At 42.2% G+C, this 20,585-nt stretch overlaps 1 protein-coding gene across 1 annotated transcript; it reads left to right on the forward strand.

Annotated features, from left to right (window-relative positions):
- Positions 1-1,771: 1,771 nt before the first annotated feature.
- On the forward strand, positions 1,772-20,259 carry golga7bb (golgin A7 family, member Bb). The gene is made up of 5 exons (XM_083898138.1): positions 1,772-1,890; positions 7,910-8,035; positions 9,121-9,273; positions 17,759-17,860; positions 19,777-20,259. Exons 1-5 carry the CDS (start codon positions 1,879-1,881, stop codon positions 19,870-19,872), a joined length of 489 nt encoding a protein of 162 aa, XP_083754264.1. The 5' UTR covers positions 1,772-1,878; the 3' UTR covers positions 19,873-20,259.
- Positions 20,260-20,585: the final 326 nt, after the last annotated feature.

Genomic DNA, 20,585 nt, shown 5'->3' on the forward strand with positions numbered 1-20,585 from the left:
TTTCCCTGGCCTTGGAGAGCTCAGTGTGCAGAGCACAAAGAAATGTGAGCTTTTATCCGACCGTCACACTTTTTTTTTTTCAACCTTGTAAAAGATTAAAAACCGCCGTAAAAAAAATGTAGTTCATGAGAGAAAGGAAGGGAAAAGGAAATATAGTAGGATTTGATGCATTTTTAATATCAGCTCTTTGCAGTAGTGCCTTACAGTACGACGCAGTGTGACCTTTTCACCCGTGCTGCTTATAAACACAGTCTGTATGGATGTGTATGTGCGTTTATTCAGCTCTCAATAAAAGTGGATTTTAATACTTTAGAGATTTCACTGAAATGATCATTTATATGAAAATTTGATTATCAGTGTGATTATCACCTCCTGCCTTATAGACGGAAAGAAATAGTGAGTTTCACTGTTATGTAGAGAGGCTGCAAATGCATATGGAAACTGACTTCACTTTATTTGAATTATTGATCGTCTATGAAATGTTTAAGATGCAGCCAATGTAGCAGTGAGCCAAAAATAAACTCAGGAGATTGAAAGTGGAAATCGCTCTTTTTAAATTGGAATTCATATTTGATATTTCTAATTGAGGGCCAATACTGCAGGGTTGTTGTGGTCTTTGAACAAGTGTCTCCCATCGTCCAAAAACATGCGGATTTGTGGATTTGGCAAATTGGACAATCGGTTGTTTGTCTCCATGTTTATCCAGCGATGAGATTTATTTGCCAGTTTGACAAACTTGATCTGGAACGTGCCAAACTCTGCTTTCAGGACGAGTCGTTGTTGTACTGTAATGATATTCTTACTTTCTTGGCTCAGAAGTTTTCATTCTTTTATAAACTGTGTTCATAAACAGGCTGAAGTGATGTGTTTTTTGTGCTTTAGATCTTGAGATTTTTTTCTTTTTCAGTGCCATATAATACACAAATCTGTGTCTGTGCCAGCTCTGTTTTTCAAATCACACTATACATAGTATAGTATAGAGTGAGAATGTAGTCGTATATACCAGAGATCTGCTCGTACATGAGCCTAAACGAGGTCACAGCAGTTGTTTTATGTTAAATGTTTGTATCCTGGGAAAAAAATCGATTCACATAGCAAAATATATATATTTTTTAAAGTTTCTATTTTGAAAAAAAACCACACAAAACACCAGTTTGTGTTATTTGTGTACAGTTTATTTTTGTAACTTCTGGGAGAAAAATGCAGCTAGCCTAAGCTTTTATTTTTGCAATTATTTTTTTTTTTTGTACAGTAAGTTTTTACTTGTTTTGAATGAATAAATGTTCACTTTTGTCTTAAGTTTGCCTTTGTGTGATCACATTATCACATTGTCTTATACAAACTATATTGTTTTGATGCCATAATTTGCGTAATTTAACACACTATGCATTGTATCCATTTTTGAATCGAGAATCATATGAATCGAATCGGTTGAATCGAGAATCGATTTTGAATCGAATCGTGAGCCACCCAAAGATTCAAATCCCTATATACATGTTCTTTTTCAATCAATACTATTTTTTATTTACCGATTTAATGATCCAATAATGCGTTTTTGAAAAAAAAAAGTGACCTTGAAAAATCAAATTATTCTCACTTCTTGCATAAATATATATATATATATACATATAATTAGCATAACCCCCCCCCCACCCCATACCCAACCCCCACTTGTTATCTCGCGGTGCGCCCGTGTGTCCACTCTCTCGCTGGCACACACACACACACATACGCACACACACACGCACGCACTCACACACGCACACACACACACACACACAGTCAGGTTGTTGAGCAGAGAGCGGCTGCAGTCGTGTGGGGGTTTCTTTTTTTCCAGCCCGGGACAGAAATCCTGTAGCAGCGTCTCATTTTGCCAACATGGCGACAGAGGTAAGAAAGACTTCAGTTATTATTGATTTATTTTCTCTTAAATAAAGAAGTGCGGGCTGAGGGGACATTTTAATGCGGTCTTTGCGGAACGAACGTCTTGTTTTTTGTCGCGCTTCCCACGCGCGACGACGACGACGTGTCGTGGTTTCATTTTCAGCCAAATCACAAACGTGGAGCTGAGGAATCTAAAGTCGTAGCGGACACTATAGTTCAACATGTATATTTATTTATTTATTTATTTTACATGAGTGATGCTCAGTTTCACTCACTTTGACTGATGAGATTAGATTAGATTATCATTAGTATCCTCACATCTGCAGTTTTAGCTTTTAACTCCATATTTAAAGTAGAATTATCTTCATATGTTGCCAAATAAGACATAACAAAAATCAGATTTAAAGCTGAAGGGACGCAATGATGATGATGATGATGATGATGATGGAGCAGTCAGCACCATGGACAGGGACACAGTCTTTTACCATTTACTTCTATATTTCTTATTCTGCCAATAATGACGTTTTTTTTAAGTTGGGTTTCCATTAGTAGTCAGCGTTTCTGATTTTAATATTAAAATTATAAATGGAAAAATAAAAGTTTAAGAAAAAAAACTTAAAAAGAACACGTTATGTGTGAACATTGGCATAATCGAATATGGAAAAATTATGGAAAAGGCGGACGTGAGAAGGTGTTTGTGGACCGTAATAAAGGGGAACATAATAACTAAATAACTAGTGCATTACTAAATAAAAAAATCTTAACTTTACCACTTTTTTGGTAATATATATATATATATTTTTTAAATAGTCCCCACCAGGTCAAAGGGCTGAGCCAAAAGAACCCAACCCCCATTGCTACCACAGGCACTGCTCAGTGGAGGTTCCTAAGCAGAGGATGGGTTATATACAGAGAAAGCATTACCCCTATAGTGGATTAATAACGTATATTTGTATATATATCTGCACAGTTACATTTAAGAGGCTAATTCTCATATCATCCACAGCATCAACAGTGTTTGCCGGTGTATTTTTAGCCTCAGTAACGTCTTCCCCCCTCTCCTTCTCAGTGTCCTTGGTGATGCTGAAGACACAGACTGTAGCTGCTGTGCTTGTAATCATAATAACGACGTTAGCGGACGGGGAGGGACAGCTGTTAGCTTATAGTGCAACTTTGCTTGTGCGTCCAATTTTCTGTGTGATTGTGCGGTTTGTGCACAGTTCTACGCGGTGCGAATGTGCCGCAGGTATAAAGGTGCGGTGGATGTTGCCGAGCAGGATTTGGCGGCGGTTTCCTTTTCGTATTCTGAGCCAGCAGATACTTGGCAGAGCGGCCGTGATTTCCTCTGGTGCTCAGCCAGGTTCTGTGTCCAAGCTCCTATTAGTTCCACTCACACACACACACAAACATACTATACACAGGGCGCACGAGCGAGGACAGATTGCATATCCAAGGATCATAATTTATCCATGGCATATTTAATGTGAAAGGGCTACTGCAGCCTGGATATCTCTCTCTCTCGCTCTCTCTCTGTGTGTGTGTCCGTCCTTCAACTCATTTTATATCAGAACTTATTCATTTATTGTTTGCCAAGTCAGCAAATTTAGTGGCTCACGGCGCAGCTGTGCCGCATGGATAATGTTTGGCTCCGTTTCTTCCCGATCCTCCTCTCCTGGCTCGTGTCCTACGCTGTCATAGGGAATAATGTGTCCACGTACAGTGATCTTCACCTGGGCACGCGTCCACCTTCTCCCCCCCCCCCCAAAAGAAAGAGATCTCGTCTTCCACCAGTTGCCCGTCTTCCTCCCTCGACCGTTTTTTTTGTCAACGCTGTCTAAACTCGGATGATTTATAGACCTCAGCTGAGATCGTCTTTGGCAGTTAATGTGAACACTCTGCTCCCTCCGCTGGGCAGGAAACCAGATCGCTTCTGACAAGACGAAACGAGGGCTCGACAGGTTGAAGAAAAATGGACGACGGAGGACGTGAGACGAGAGCTAAACGTCATTTACTCTCCGTGTTTGATGCTCGAGTGGAAGCAGGGAAAAAACGTGTCCTGGCAATGAGAATCACAAGGAATCACAGGAAACTTTGAATTTTCGGTGTATTTTAGGAATCACATGGGTATTATTGATGAATGTTAGTGGCTATCTTCCAATTTATATATGAAATGCACATGTTTTTTGTGCTCCAGTGACTTTAGCTGCGTTTGTAGAATCCACAAATACACTGGATGTCGACGCACGGAATAGGAATTACTTGAGTTTGTTCATGCATCTCCATGGTTGTACGTGGTCACACGACTTATCCATTTTTTAATGTCCTGTGCACACAAACTTTAACTAAAAGTACTCTACAGTTCAAAAGTTTGGGGTCACCTATACAATTTTTGTTGTGTTTTCCATTAAAAGTCACACTTTTATACATCAAAAGAGTTGCAGAAGGAATAGAAAATACAGTCAAGACATTGACATGATTAGAAATAATGAATTTCATTCAAAAATCAAGAACCAAAGAACCAGCAAAACTGTTTTCAGCTGTGCTAACATCATCAAAACAAGGGTTTTCTAATCATCCAATAGCCTTCTAACGCCATTAGCAAACACACACTGGAAATGGGCCTCTATACACTTATGTACATATTCCATTAAAAACCAGACGTTTGCAGCTAGAATAGTCTTTTACCACATTAACAATGTATAGAGTGATTTATGATTCATTTAATGTTATATTTATTGAAAAAAAACAACTGCTTTTCCTTCCAAAATAAGGACATTTCTAAGTGAGCCCAAACTTTTGAACGTTAGTGTATAACGGACGTGACCACGTGGGTGGACGGAGGAGTCAAACGCAGAAGAGGCTTCTTAATGGAGTTCTAATGCGCTATCAGCGTGTGACACTTTAATATCGCCCGTCTGCTTTCTGCACTATATTTAGACGCAGGAATAGACAGAGTTTGAACCCTGATCTCCCCACGCAGCAAAGTAAACAGCAGCACTCAACAGCAGAGATTCATCTTTGAGTCTTAAACGGACAGATGGGACCTCTCTTTTATGAAACCTTCATCTGTCAAAGCAGAACTCTTTAAAGTGACTTGTAAACGTTCAAATCTACGAATCTGTACTCGTCAGTGCAGAACAATGGTCCTACATCACACAGTGACACATTTGGAGCAGTAACGTTGATATTAAAAAAGCATGATTTTCTACCATTTTTGTGCAACTTTTTGGAACAGAAACCACATGCGTGCACACACAACCACAAACAGATTGAGTCTTTCACCTTTACAGTTTTCAGAACTGTTTAATTCATGACGTGTGACAGGCCTGATGATGTCCAGCCGCAAACAAAACAATCACACATGTTCTCATTTGGCCTCCTCATTTGGAGTTCTTTGTGAAACAGGAACAATAGGAGCGTTACACGACGTCACCGCTGGACGTCGGACGCTGGAGCGTTGACCTTCTCTGACCGTGACGCTCTCAGTAGACCAAACAGATTTTTAATGTCTGGAACACTAGTTTCCAAGTTCATTTACAACCAAATGGACTCAATGATTCATGGGTCGACCCCAAAGGGGGGGGGAACGTGACTGACGACTCCCGCCTGTTTCGCTCAGCTGCAGAGATGATGAGGTCAACAGCAGGTCAACACACCCCCGCTGTCCTGAATTAACCTCAAAAGGACGTCCGTGTACAGTCGTACTGGCATATTTCTGTCAACAGAAACGGTTTAAAAAGCTTCTGTAACTCGCTAAAGCTTATATAAGCTAGGTAGATAGCATCTATCTATCTATCTATCTATCTATCTATCTATCTATCTATCTATCTATCTATCTATCTATCTATCTATCTATCTATCTATCTATCTATCTATCTATCTATCTATCTATCTATCTATCTATCTAGCTGCTAGATAGTCATATAAGCTAGATAGATAACACCTGTCTGTCTGTCTGTCTGTCTGTCTGTCTGTCTGTCTGTCTGTCTGTCTGTCTGTCTGTCTGTCTGTCTGTCTGTCTGTCTGTCTGTCTATCTATCTATCTATCTATCTATCTATCTATCTATCTATCTATCTATCTATCTATCTATCTATCTATCTATCTATCTATCTATCTGTCAAGCTAGCTAGCTAACTTATATCTATCTATCAAGCTCGCTAGCTAACATCTATCTATCTAACTATCTGTCTGTCTTGCTGCTAGCTAGTTATATAAGCTAGGTAGCTGACACCCGTCTGTCTGTCTGTCTGTCTGTCTGTCTGTCTGTCTGTCTGTCTGTCTGTCTGTCTATCTATCTATCTATCTATCTATCTATCTATCTATCTATCTATCTATCTATCTATCTGTCTGTCTGTCTGTCTGTCTGTCTGTCTGTCTGTCAGCTAGTTATATAAGCTAGCTAGCTAACACCTATCTATCTATCTATCTATCTATCTATCTATCTATCTATCTATCTATCTATCTATCTATCTATCTATCTATCTATCTATCTATCTATCTATCTATCTATCTATCTATCTATCTATCTATCTATCTTCCCCCGCTGTCCTGAATCAACCTCTAAAGGACGTCCTCGTACAGTCGCACTGGCACATTTTTGTCAACAGAAACAGTTTTAAAAGCTTCTGTAACTCGCTAAAGATGTAAATTATGATCATATTTTTGTTGTTAGAGAAGCAAATAATCTGATTGTGTTTACAAAACGTATTTGCTGTTGCGTAAAGTTCACTCCGATGATTTAAGAACTCCTCCCAGAACCACTGTGAACTGCTCTCCTCCATCTTTCTTTCTTTCCTGTTTTCCATCATGTCATTTATTTACATTTTTCCGTGTACTTTCCTTTCATCTTCACACACTCTAAGTCTCACTGTCCTCTTTCCACTTTTCGTTGACTTGTTCCTAATCTCCTTCACTCTCCGTCCTGCCTCTTGTTTTCTCACTTGGCAGCGAAGCTGAATTCTCTCCTGAGAAGTTTTTACTGCTGCGATCTGAAGTCGTGAAGTGAATCAACTTAAGTCCGCTCACGCAAACACACACACACACACACAGATGCTCAGTCACAAACACCTTTGTAATCTTAATGAAGCCGATGCTCTCGTCCCCCGGGGGTTTGATTCTAACGTGAATAAATGATGCTCAGCCTTGTGTGCTGATAATTGCCTCTTTTAATGGAGTGCCTTGTTTTGTTGTTATGGCCTGGAGACAGAGAGGAGAGAGGAGGAGAGAGGAGAGAGGAGAGAGGAGGAGGTGACAGAGAACGACAGAGAAAGTATTGGAGGATATTAAAAGCTCTGGCAGGCAGAAAGATCGCGTGGCTGTGATTCCGTTTTTGGCTGCGAAGCGGATGAAAATAGCAGCTCGGATGCTATTCTGGTGCTGTAAGCGATATACACACACACACCCTACATAGACGTGAAGGACTGGCACTGTGCTGCTGCGTTTGCTTGTGTGGGTTCAACTCTCCTGGGCTCAGAGACACTGCACGCTCTGAATAACAATACTAATAATAATAATGATGATAACAACTCACCAAACGGTGGCCGCGATGCCCACAAAATGCTGCACGTGCAAAACTGTTCGGTGTGAGAGATGGATGGTTTGTGTGCAGTTATTTTAGAAATCAGTGCAACCTCATTCCTTTGCACTTTTTCAGCTCTTTTCTTTTTCTTCATCCCCCTCTCTCCCTCCTCCTCCTCCTCCCTCTGTGCTCCTACTTTATCTTAATTACCATCCTCTTGAGGGGAGTGATTTAGATCACTAACATCGGGCCCAACAACTCCATTTTTTTTAGAGGAAACTCGGCGACCATCGTGCATTAATAACACTGAAAAACTCCCATTTACTGTAACTGAAAACACTGATGTTAAGAGTCTCTCGCTGACGCACCTGTAGCCAGAAATGTTCCAATGTTCCTAACCTGTGCAGAATAGAGATGTGAGATCATAGATGCTGTTTTAAAAAGTTTGGACGAATGTATTTTGGAGCAGAGATTTAATTTGGTGTCTTTGTTTCTTCTTTCTTCAGTTCCATAACCTCCAGGAGCTGAGGCAGAGTGCAACGCTGGTGACAAAGGTGTTTATTCAGAGAGATTACTGCGAAGGAAACGTCTGCCGCTTCCAGACCAAGTTCCCGTCGGAGCTCGACAACAGGGTGAGCACACACACACATGAACACACGACGGAACGCTTGATGGTAAAATGGTCTGTATTTACAGTATATAGCACCTTTATAGTCTTTCTAATCTGTTCTACACTACACTCTTAGAAATAAGGGTTCCAAAAGGGTTCTTCTACAAGGGCTGAGGTTCGCCCTGGAACCATTTGCTTCTGAAAAACCATTTACCACTAATGGTTCCAATAAGAACCATTTTGATCAAGGGAACCCTTTATTTCCTGAATAAAGGTTTTTTAAAAGGGAATCTTGGTGGAAGGTTCCACCTGGAGCCAAAAAGGGTTCTCCTATGAGGACAAGCTGAAGAACCTTATATGGTTCTACGTAGCACTTTTATTTCTAAAAGTGTACAGTTTGGCTCATGTTTGCTTTCATACCCATTTTCACACTCTGTGTGTGAATGGTGTCTTGCCCAAGGACACATCGGCATGTTGGCCAAACGGAGCCAGGAATCAAACCCACACCTTTGATAGTTGAAAGATGACTCACTCTACCACTGAGCTACAGTTGCCCACCCCCCATCATGTGCCTTAAATTAAAAAAAACACGGAGATTGTCATAATTCAAAAGTCATGACACTGATTTGATACCTGCTAAAATATCCTGTTTCATTCCAATTTGAACGTCCTATTTAAACTGACACGAGTACAAATCTCTTTAAGATTTACTGCTCTAGTCTGTATTCCTTCTCAAACACTATTATAGTATTGATACTATAGCATCTTCTTCTGCAGGGTTTTAATCTGAAATCTCTTTACATCCTTCTCACAGATGGATACAGGCTTTTTACAGCACTGGTGTGGTGATAACATTCTAAATATAGAATAGTAGTAGTGCAGCTGTGTTCTAACTTTGTTGTGCCCTGAAGAACTAAAGAGAGATAAGTTCTTTATTCTAGATTTACTCGCCTTACTTTGCTGTGTTAGCATCTGTGAATGTGTAGCTCTCACTATTTTAAGCAAAGGGACAAAAGTTTGGAGTAGAATTCATCTGCTTTGTTTGTTTGTGAGATGAACAAAGTTTCATGGTCACAGTCCGTTTGTCGTCTGTTTGTCTGTAAGTAGATTGAGCGAACGTTGCTCGAGGAGACGGTGAAGACGCTGAACTCTTGTTACGCAGAGGCCGAGAAAATCGGAGGCCAGTCGTACCTGGAAGGATGTCTGGCCTGTGCGACGGCTTACATCGTCTTCCTCTGCATGGAGACGCGCTATGAGAAGGTAAGAATCCTATAGAATAGATATACTAATAGAGTATATAAATAAATTATCTTCTATCTGTTGTGCTGTGAAAAAGAATAGCTACCTTCAGGCTCTAAAAACATGGCTGGTTCTGGTTTCATTTGAAACATCTGTCTGTCTGCTAACTAGTTATATAAGTTAGGTAGCTAACACCCATCTGTCTGTCTGTCTGCTAACTAGTTATATAAGCTAGGTAGCTAACACCTATCTGTCTAAGCTATCTATCAAGCTAGCTAGTTAGCATCTATCTATCTATCTATCTATCTATCTATCTATCTATCTATCTATCTATCTATCTATCTATCTATCTATCTATCTATCTATCTATCTATCTATCTATCTATCTTTGGATCTAGCTGCTAGCTAGTTATGTAAGCTAGGTAGCTAACACCTCTCTGTCTGTTTTTTTCTAAGCTATCTATCAAGCTAGCTAGCTAGTTAACATCTATCTATCTATCTATCTATCTATCTATCTATCTATCCATCTATCTATCTATCTATCTATCTATCTATCTATCTATCTATCTATCTATCTATCTATCTATCTATCTATCTATCTATCTATCTATCTATCTATCAGCTAGTTATATAAGCTAGGTAGCTAACACCTCTCTGTCTGTCTAAGCTATCTATCAAGCTAGCTAGTTAACATCTAGTTAATTAGTAAAAAAAATTTCCTCATCAACCATGACTAAATGACCAGCTTTGAACAAGACGTACTCAGTTTTTATGCAGATGAGTACGGACGCAGATTACTTCTGAAACTGAGCTAAAAATGCTAATCTGAAGCTAGCATAGCCTGAGCAGGAGGCAGGAGAATGGACACAGGTCATGAATCTGTTGTTTACAGCCCACGGTTAATTCACCAGCACCTTCTCTATCAAAGCCTCTAATATTAATAATGTCTGGAGTCTGTGGGAGGAAACCGGAGAACTCTGAAGAAGAATCGCACACCTGCAGCCGAGGAGAACATACACCACCGTCTTCACAGGGAGGCGCCTGCAGGCTTCACTCTCTTTGTGTACTAAAACTTAGCTGAAGCATATTTTATTTTCCCCTCAGACATTATTCATTAGCAGCTGGTTATTATAAAACTCCACCTCCCACTCACTTAGACTTATTTAAGGCATATTGGTGCATTTTTAACTGTTCTAATGCACTCTGGGTCTTCGAGGTTAGAGCGTGTTATTTGCACCCACTCGTGCGGGGCAGCAGAGATATGATCTGACTCCCTGTTGCACAATGTTCCTTTCAGCTGCCAAACCCCCCCCCCCCCACGCCGTCCACTGCGTTCTGAAACAGACACCGAATCCCACACCTGTGTGCCTGTGGGCAAGGCATGGCAAGCCAGCTGTGACATGACATTCACCGTCAAGATGTTCATCTTTGAGGGAAAGGAAAGGGCAGTTGATTAAACTCGCGCTGGAGATGGAGAATCGCCGACACTGGCACACTGGAGTGATGTCCCAGCATGCCTCTCTCTCTCTACCTTTGTCACATGTTGCATTTTGTAAACATTGCTTTATCAAAACGGCACAAAGGCTCTCTGACCATGAAGTGTTGAAGCCATGCCAGACGTGACCTGGTCCGAGGAGGCTTTCATCTCCCCCCGTCAGCTGCTCGTCGCCCCATTGACTTTGCTAAAATGCTATCATCCGTACGGGAGCGTTGTTTATTTACTCATGATAATCCCGGCTGAGCGGCGTTGTGACTCACGATGATCAAACGCACCCACCCAGGTTGTGCTGATAAGGAGGTCCACGCACCAGTGGATCCACATCTCTCACCTTATAAAAGGACACTGATTGCTCTGCAGCAGCGTGTCAGGACAGAGTCACGGGAGCACACGCATTCGCAAACGCTTCCGTCACTCGCACTTTCTGCCATTTTGCTCTCTCTACTATTTTACCTTTTTCCATTATTCACAAGAATGTGGCGACACGGACTCTTTCGCGTTGCACTTGGTGACATCAACATGAGAACACACTGTGACGCCTTTGCTTCGAGGCGATACGTGCTCTCACTGAGGTTTTACCCGGGATGTTGTTTCGCTGAGGAGGATCGAGCTGCTGCCTCGAGAGCTCGCTCTCCGTGAAAAGATTGGCTTTTCCGCCCTGCTCTACAATATAAACCTATTAGTCAGAGAGCTCTGCTTTGTGCATCTCTGTGACATTAGATTCTCCTTTCTTTATATGGGGATATTAACAAAAGAGACAGTTTATATATTGTATGAAAGTTTGTGTGCACACACTACCGTTCAGAAGTTTGGGGTCACTTAAAGCGGACCTATACCGGAAGTTCAAATTAACGCTGTTTTTTAGTGTGTATCTGCGTCATTACCTTGTTTACGAAGCCCTGAAGGTTCAAAACAAACAGTTCAGCCACTGCTGAGAACGCTGTGTTTTATTGTAATCTCGGGCTCAGCGAGATCTCTGAAAAAACACAGTCTGGTTACGTAAACACCGGTTCTCCAGAGCAGGACGATCTGCACTGGTCCGGGCAGAAGAAGAATAACGTCCGTTGTAGAGGTGTTTCACTAGCGACAGTGTCTTCTGACTCTGGGTCATAAAAGGGACTGTGGCGGGGAGTCGTGAAGAAACTATTTTTAAACATTGTTAAAACAATGTTTTGATAATGAGTAGCAGTGCATCCACCGTTCCAGAGGGGGGAGCTGCGCTTCTGAGAGCTGGTGTGCCAATTATGTCACTTCCGGGTATTGGCCAATCAAAAGAGAGTTGGGAAGCTGGGGTGAGAGTTGAGTCTGAAATATAGTTAATGTATGTAAGTAGACCTCCATAACTCACATAAATGTGCAACAGGACCACTCTAGGTGAGCTTTAAAACGATTCTTTCTAAAAACTCCGGCAAATGTGGAGATTTTGGAAAACGCCCCAAAAATGCGACCTTTTTACATTTGGTTATGATCATTTTTACGTTTGCATTTGCAAATACAGCTCCTATATCACGCAGAGGACCAGAGATTTATGCGGGTTAATAAAAATGGAAACTTTTTGAAAACAATGATGAAAGTTATTTTGGAAAACGGAGGGAAGAAAATATCTGTTTTTAAAAATACTTTATACAGCTGGTGTAAACGTAGCCTTAATGGAAAACACAACAAACGGTGTATGTTAGTGTAGTGTATGTTGTCGCCGTTCCAAATCAAATATTAACAGCTCTCCGCATAAGTGCACTCGACATCATGTCTGGCGTAAACAAGCATCTTGAGTGAGTGCGTGGGTATATTCACACCTCTACATCTGCCTGCTCCGTACATAAGAAAACATGTGCATCGTTTGTCTTTGCATTGGTTGTTTTCAAACACTTTGACTTTGACACACACGTCTGTCGCTGTCAGGTTGTTTGTGTGTGTGGAAGTGAAATAACACAGCAATGAAAAAAAAACGAATTCCATGCATCCTCTACCTCTTTATCTTCCACATCAGGGTCGCTCGTGGGGGAAGACATACAACCATTCATTCTCACACCTACGGTCAATTTACCTAATCCCCATATTGCATGTTTTTGTAGTGTGGGAGGAAACCGGAGAACCCGGAGAAAACCCACGCACACACAGGGAGAACATGCAAATCTCCTTGCAGAAAGGCACTTGTTCTAACCGGGTCGTGAACTCTGGGTCTTCTTGGGAAGAGTTTTCTCAGTTGTGCAGCACATTTGGGCGTGTGACCAGGGAGTTTGATTGAGGGGGTGCCCTTGAGCAAAGGCACCCAATCCCCATTGTTGAGTAGTGCTGTGCAATAGGTTAACACGCGTTAACGCATGACACGTTTCCATGACGACTGACCGGAAAAAAGACGCGCATGACGTCATGTTTACGTGCCGCGACAACGGAGTCCAGGCACTGTTTACCAGTTAGCTCCTTTAGCTGCATTAGCTCCTTTTAGCGCCGTTAGCGGCACCTACAGTGGAACTGGAGCGGTCTGTTTATTAAACGAAAAGAGCAGCGCTAACAAATAACCAGCGTACCTGTGTACTGCGTATGTACGTGTGCCTCTGTTTTTAAAGGTTAGCGTAACTTTAGAGACTCATTTTAACAATCCGTTAGCTGCATTAGCTCCTTTTAGCGCCGTTAGCTGCGCCTACAGTCTAACTGGAGCGGTCTGTTTTATTAAACGCAAAGAGCAGCGCTAACAAATAACCAGCGTACCTGCGTACTGCGTATGTGTGCCTCTGTTTTTAAAGTTTAGCGTTACTTTAGAGACTCATTTTAACAATCCAGAGTCACGTAAACATGACGTCACACGCGTCTTTTTCCGGTCAGTCGTCGTGCGTTAACGTTGACACCGTTAAACGCGTTAAATTTACTGTCATTAATTGGTGCGTGCACCAAAAAATTTACAAATTCCAACGTTTTGAGCTCATTATGAATCTGTAGCGAACCAGAAAAAAATTCCGCTGACTTAGCGTTTCATCATTAGCATTTGTATTCTCGCTGCCAAAGGGATAAAAACAAAAAAAAAACTGCAGCAATGCCCAAATCTAAATGTGGCCTGAGTCACTGGATATCATGTGTGTCCTCAATTTGTCCACATCTGTCCTCAGAGCTGTCCACCAATTATCAGCGCAGATGGATGTGAAGGCAAACATCCCGACAGAGCTGTAGATCAGACCCAAATGAAAGCAGCAGCCAAATGAAGCAAAAACAAACTGTGCAGTTTGATGTTTTCCTCTCTGGCCTGGCCGTATTTCACGTCTTGTTTTCTCGTACACTGTAGCTCGTAACCACAACTTTATTCCCTCTCCCGTGCGCTTGAATCTCTCTCCGTTATCGAGGTCACTTGTATATATTTGCAGCTGTGCCTGCAGCTGTTTCAGGCCGTTGACGTCTCGCAGGAGAACAACACGGTGTGCGTTGCTTTCCAGACTCCATTTGTTTTACTCTCTGAAGGCCGCTAGCGCTGCCGTGACCTTTGCTCCGCTCGCGGACCAGGACGGGAATCTGTCACGTTCAATAAATCACTTTACAGCGAGCCGATGTGGTTTGTCACCGCGGTTTGAATCTGTTGTTTTAACATTTGCATTGACTCGATCGAGTGTATCGATTACAAGGCAACGTTTGTGAAAATCATAATCGATCGTAATCAAACTCCTTGGTTTGACCTTGGTCGACAGCTTGTCTGTCCGTCTGTAATTACTTTGTTCCAGGGCATAAACACATATTTTATGAACCATCGCAATAGTTTTAATCAAGTGGTTTTATGATATTTTAAGTGCTGATGTGGGTTTTTCTACGGCTGATGCCAATTTTCTTTTGCTTTTTTTGGCTAATAAGTTTGGCCAATAATCTCTTTTTGGCCTGTTTTTGGACATTGAGACAAAAACTCAAACAAATGTTGTTTGTGTTTATACTGTTCAAATTTCAAATTTAAAGGTGCCATATGTAAGAATGTGGCCAAAAACGGTTACTACATTCAAATTCAAAATACCGAGGTCTTTTAGGTTTCGTTTTCTGACCTAACTGGCAACCCGTGGTTGCTCGGCAGCTGAGAGTCTACTGACTGCAATGATTGGTAGACGGCAGTAGGTGGCGCCACATGCTAAAAACATGATTTCAAAACATAAACATGATTTGCAGTCTGCAAAATATTTTTTTAATGCAAATATTTTGTCTGTACTGTTGTTGTTGGTGAGTTCAGTTTGTTATATGAACATTATTCCTGAGTCTCTGTGACATATTAGGAGGATTTTATGACCAGTTGCTTTAGATTTATTACATAATGCACCTTTAACACAAACAATCTGGTCATGTACAACTACAATGTTTTTTCATTTCTTCTTCATTTTTAATTGTTAATTCACTATTTTAACATGCAGTAAAGTGTAAACAACTGCAATATATTGAAAGCTATTCTGGGAAAAATGTGCAAAAGCACTTGGTTACAGGACATTTTCTGGCTCTTTTCTGGTTAAAATAAGCAGAATTATGTTATTTTGAGGCTGTTAAAGGGTTAATTATCATATTATTATTATTATTATTATAATAATACCTCTGTTTTCTGTGTCCAGTTGTTCAAGAGAAAGAGTCAGACCTCAACTCTGGGATTCTGTCGACGCGTATTATAAACGGCCTGTATTTACGTAGCGCGTTATGTGGACATGAGGAGATTAACTTGTTATCGCTGACAGTGAATTACAGGATTACTCGGTGCTCAGCTCCCACACATTAACTGTGTAACTGTGTTCACCATAAAGATCTGTTGACAGCTGTCAGGTAAAACATTATCTACGTGTCTTACTGTATTTCCATGACTATTATTATTATCGTCTGAAATGACAATAAATTATAACGTGTAATTCGACGTCGACCGTTTTCATGCGTGTGTTTTCAAACATCTGCTCTTTCCTCTGTCGCCGAGGGGAATTTTTATGACTGGCGTCAAACGATTGTGCTGGAAGTTTTGTGGTGTGATTAATGTTGTCGTCGTGAGTGGTGACACATGAGCCCGGTGGAGCTCGGTTTAGCTGATTAACGTGGTTAAGCAGTGTGTGTGTGTGTGTGTGTGTGTGTGTGTGTGGGAGAAGCATGAAGGCTCATCAGCATTGTTAGCGTCCACAGAGGCGTAGCTGAGGCAGAGTAAGCTGCTCTAATGATGCCGCGTCTGCTAATAGCTGTCCATTTAGCATGACTGGCCATCCGTCGGCAGTCATTTGGTTGTTATCAGTAGCGACTTGGGACTCGCTGAGCTCGGCTCGTCTTCAAACGCTCGTCCCTGTGTGTAGCTTTAGCTAAGCGTAGAAAAATGTACACACACACTCCTTTGAGTTTGTGTGCCGAGTAGGGTTGGCTACCGTTCATAAATGAACCGATACGGTATCGGTATCTGGAGTTCGGTACCCTATTATTAGCCACATGGCTAATGTGCTAGCCACAGACGGCAGACAAACGCTTTTTGAGACATGTCACGGCTGTCTCCGCAACTACGCGGGGCAACAAAAAAAGACGCGCAAGTGCTAGCAGTGCTAGTAGTAGCTAGCGTTGTTAGCTGATTCAGCAGTCATCACTCTCCATGAGTCAAAAACGGTACATTCTTAAACTTTAAAATAAATCACATGTTTGACATATTAGCCACACACCTTACGCTAGCCACAGATGGCAGGCTAACAACAAGCAAACACTTTTTGAGCAGTTGCGAGTCCACGTTTGACTAGAACAGGACATGTCACGGCTGTCTCCGCGACTTCGTGGGGCAACAAAAAAAGACATGCTTAATGCTAGCAATGCTAGTAGTAGCTATCGTTGGTAGCTGATTCAGCAGTCATCAATCTCCATGAGTCAAAAATTGTACATTCTTCAGCTTTAAAATACATCCCATGTTTTACACATTAGCTACACGTCTAACGCTAGCCACAGACGACAGGCTAATGACAAGCAAGCACTTTTTGAGGAGTCAGAGTCCCCGTTTGACGAGAACACGACATGTCACAGCTCTCTCTGCGACTACGCAGGCCAACAAGAAAAGACATGCATATGCTAGCAGTGCTAGTAGTAGCTAGCGTTGGTAACTGATTCAGCAGTCGTCAAGCTCCATGAGTCAAAAACGGTACATTACATTGAGCACTTTCTGCGTCTAACTTTCGACCGCATTAGGCTCGCCATTATTGCTAGCGTGCTCTCGTAGTCTTGCCCGTAGCCGTCATATTCTCGCGCGCTCTCCCAGACATTTCATGTATCCAAAATTTGGCACCGATTCATTGAATGTGAACCAATACTCGGTAGTACCGACGCAAATGGGTACCAAGTACAGAAACTACCGGCTTTTGGTAGCCAACCCTCGTGCCGAGTCATGGTCCATCTGAATTTAGTGCCCAGCTTCACTGCAAAGTTGATGCAGCACTCGCTTTCAAAACTGAATAGTGGTTCCTGTGCCGGTTCGGGTTTTCCACAACAGTTAACCAAGTCATGACATTACACCAGAGAGAGACGGCTTTTTAATTAGGACCTAAGGCTTCCTAATGAAAATCTTCAAGCTAATTCGATTCATGCAGCCTTAGCCTGACATGAGTGGCTTGGAAGTGTGTGTCAAAAAATAACTGCCGCACTCCGGAGCGTAAGGGAATTACTCCGAGTTTGGATTATGAATGCGTTGAAGAAAAATAAAGACGTGCAGTGACGTGTCGAGAGACTTGGTATCATTTGCCGCGTGCTAACTGTGTGCAGATGCTTCCGCAAAGCTAATTTCTTCCATTTTTTTCATTTTTTCCACCCAAGAAAAATGCACATAGGGGGAGGTTAGCATCGCTGCAGCCCTGTCCAGGTTCACCTCCCTTTAGCTACCACAGTGGACACTTAAACTAATATTTCTGTAGGTGATGGATTACCCGTTGGAATGTCTGTTCAGATTATTTTCTACTCTTCTGCTGGTGTTTTTTAGTCTTGCGTCAGCCTGGATTTTTGTAACTCCTCCTCCTCCTCCTCCTCCTCCACTCTCCTCTTTTATTCCAGGTGCTGAAGAAGATATCGGGCTACGTCCAAGAGCAGAACGAGAAGATCTACGCTCCTCGAGGTCTGCTGCTCACAGACCCCGTAGAGAGAGGAATGAGGGTTGTATCCTTTACTCAACAACTGCTGCTGCCCTGGCAGCAACGAACGCCCCAGAATCAAACATAAATAAGACTTAATGCATGGTGGCAGTAGTTTAGACGCTGGTAACTTCGGACTCAGTGAGTGGAAGTAAACAGTTAGGACCGAAATAGCACGAAACATCTGAATCAGTCAAAGGAATGAAGACACTTTAACTCCAGCTATGCTTCATCAAATGTCCTGATAAGAGAGTGTAGAGCAGGAGTCTGTGGTGAGTTATTATTATTATTACCAAAGGAGGAAAATTCTGTTTGTCAATTAGACTGAAAACTAATACAGTTGCTCAGAAAGAGAGAATGTGGCTAATGGAGCGTCACATTGGGCCAAGCTAATACCAGTTTTTATTATTGATTAATACAATCCTATACAACACAGTCTTCATCACAGAGTATGTTTGGTGTCGTTTGCATGATCTTTTAGTCTGATATTCCATAATATTCTGACAAATTTGAGTAAATCAATGCATTATTTGAAGCTAGCTGTAAAATACTGTAAATAAAGTGTTATCAGCGGTTACAGTTCAACAAGAGCTGATAAATAACAAACTGATTGTCGTTAATGGGGACTATACTCGTTAGCGCTGGTGATAATAACTCATAAACTGTGCGACTTGTGTGTATCTGTGCATGTGCTTCCCTCCTGGGATGTAAAGATAACTTTTTGTCGTTAGCCATAAACCATAAATAAAGGCTAACAATCAAGCTGCGTGACAGTCAGGCGACGCTTTACTGTAAAGCTGTCTTTACTGTCCATCAGGTCATAGGCGTCAGTCATTTGGTTGTTATCAGTAGCGACTTGGGACTCGTCTCTGTGTGTAGCTGTAGCTAAGTGTAGAAGAATGTACACACACTTCTTTGAGTGTGTGTGCCGAGTAGGTTTAGCTACCGTTCATAATTAAAACGATACGATACTGATACCAAAGGGTACCTTATTATATTAGGGGTCGTACCTATGTTCCCCGGGTCCTATGTTCCCCGTTTTTCCCAAAAAAGGTCCTATGTTCCCCACTTTGTATGTGACAGGGGAACATGGGACCCTTTTTTTAAAAAAAGGGTAGGGTTAGGGTTAGGGTTAGGGTTAGAGAAAGGGTCCTATGTTCCCCGGTCACATACAAAGTGGGGAACATACGTTCCCTTATATTATTAGCCACACGGCTAATGCTAGCCACAGATGGCAGGCTAACGACAAGCAAACACTTTTTGATGAGTCGCGAGTGAGAGGCCCTGTTCTAGAACGCGACATGTCACGGCTCTCTCCGCGACAACGTAGGGCAACAAAAAGACACGGAAATGCTAGCAGTGCTAGCGTTGGTTGCTGATGTAGCAGTTATCATGTTCTATTAGTTAAAAAACGGTACATTCTTCCGCTTTTAAATAAATACCTTATTTGACTGATTAGCCACACGGCTATAGCTAGCCACAAACGGCAGGCTAACGACAAGCAAGCACTTTAGCTAGGTTTAGCTAGGTGCCATGTCCTCAACTAAAACCAGCAGAGATGAACGTGCTTTTTGTCACCCAGAGAATCTCCCACTGCGTTCTGCAGAACCAATTCCCCTTAGCTTTTCCAATTTGTTAGACGTTAGGTGACGAGATGCTATTATATTTAATTTATGGCTTCTATTTGTGCTCTGCAATCTTAAATTTCCAACTGGTTTGATGTTAAAGCCAAAAGCTTTTGCTTGAATATTGCAGTTTTTTAGCAGCAGGTAGGTTGTGCAACAGCTCATTAGCATGCAAACATTCAGACTTTTCAGTTTTTGCTTCCAACTTTACACTTTTTGAGTCGTGAATGGATGTGACAGGATCCATGGCTCTTGTTTGGGACTGTGGAAGAACTTAATCAGACTCTACGCAACGACCCTTAACCTCGATTCACAGCTGGAGATCAGCGTTTTTGAAGACCGGGGCTCGGGCAGCTCCAGTCCCAGCAGCAGCAGCAGCGCGTCGTCATCGGCAGGCAGCAGTGCCCGATGACTGGAGGGCCAGCACCAGGCGTACGGGTACCACCACAGGGGCAGCGGGACACTCACCAACATCCGCATGCTGAAACACGAGAGCACAAGATTCTAAACAAACAAATGTAAGAAGGTGACGGACAGCATTCACACACTCTCCCTGCAGCAGTCTACCTGGAAAACAGGAGCTGGCTTACACAAACACACTGGATATGTAACAGAATCAACACGCAGCGCAACAGAACCCACACATAGACTGCAGACACACGTCCAAGCCAACATTCACAATGTCTGTGAGGGAATCGATTTCACTTTCCAGCTGCTCTCCAAACCAAAATAATCTTTTTTTTTTTTTTTCTTCTTGTTTTCGGTTCCAATTTTTTTCCATTCACCTTTTCTCTCATTCCTTCACGTCTCGTTTCCACGAGTCACGCCGAGCCGAGTCGGCGGGTCTCGCCCTCGATTGGACTGGACGTCAATGCTCGATTGTTTTCCGAGCGGGGGTGTCACTGTCACCGCTTCTATCTCCCGTTGCATGGGAAAGCGTCGCTCCGAGGATCTGAGGGAGACCCAGTGTTCTCCCGTCTTCTCGCTGAATGAGCGCATTCATGTCGGGCGGTTCGGGGTCAAGCTGCTCTCAATGCCCCCTGCAAATTGGGTCTGCCGTGGTCCGGTGCTCCGTTCACATGCGTTTTTTTGGCTTCGGTATCAAACGGGACACAAGAGCACCTT

Source organism: Microchirus variegatus (genome assembly GCF_963457635.1).
Source record: "Microchirus variegatus genome assembly, chromosome: 11".
Classification (NCBI taxonomy): Eukaryota; Metazoa; Chordata; class Actinopteri; order Pleuronectiformes; family Soleidae; genus Microchirus; species Microchirus variegatus.

Bases quoted from the DNA above. Each gene is read 5' to 3' on its own strand.
- golga7bb (XM_083898138.1), top strand. The intron at 9,274-17,758 runs GTAAGAATCCTA...CTTTTATTCCAG, and splicing joins TGGAGACGCGCTATGAGAAG to GTGCTGAAGAAGATATCGGG. The intron at 17,861-19,776 runs GTATCCTTTACT...CTCGATTCACAG, and splicing joins TAGAGAGAGGAATGAGGGTT to CTGGAGATCAGCGTTTTTGA.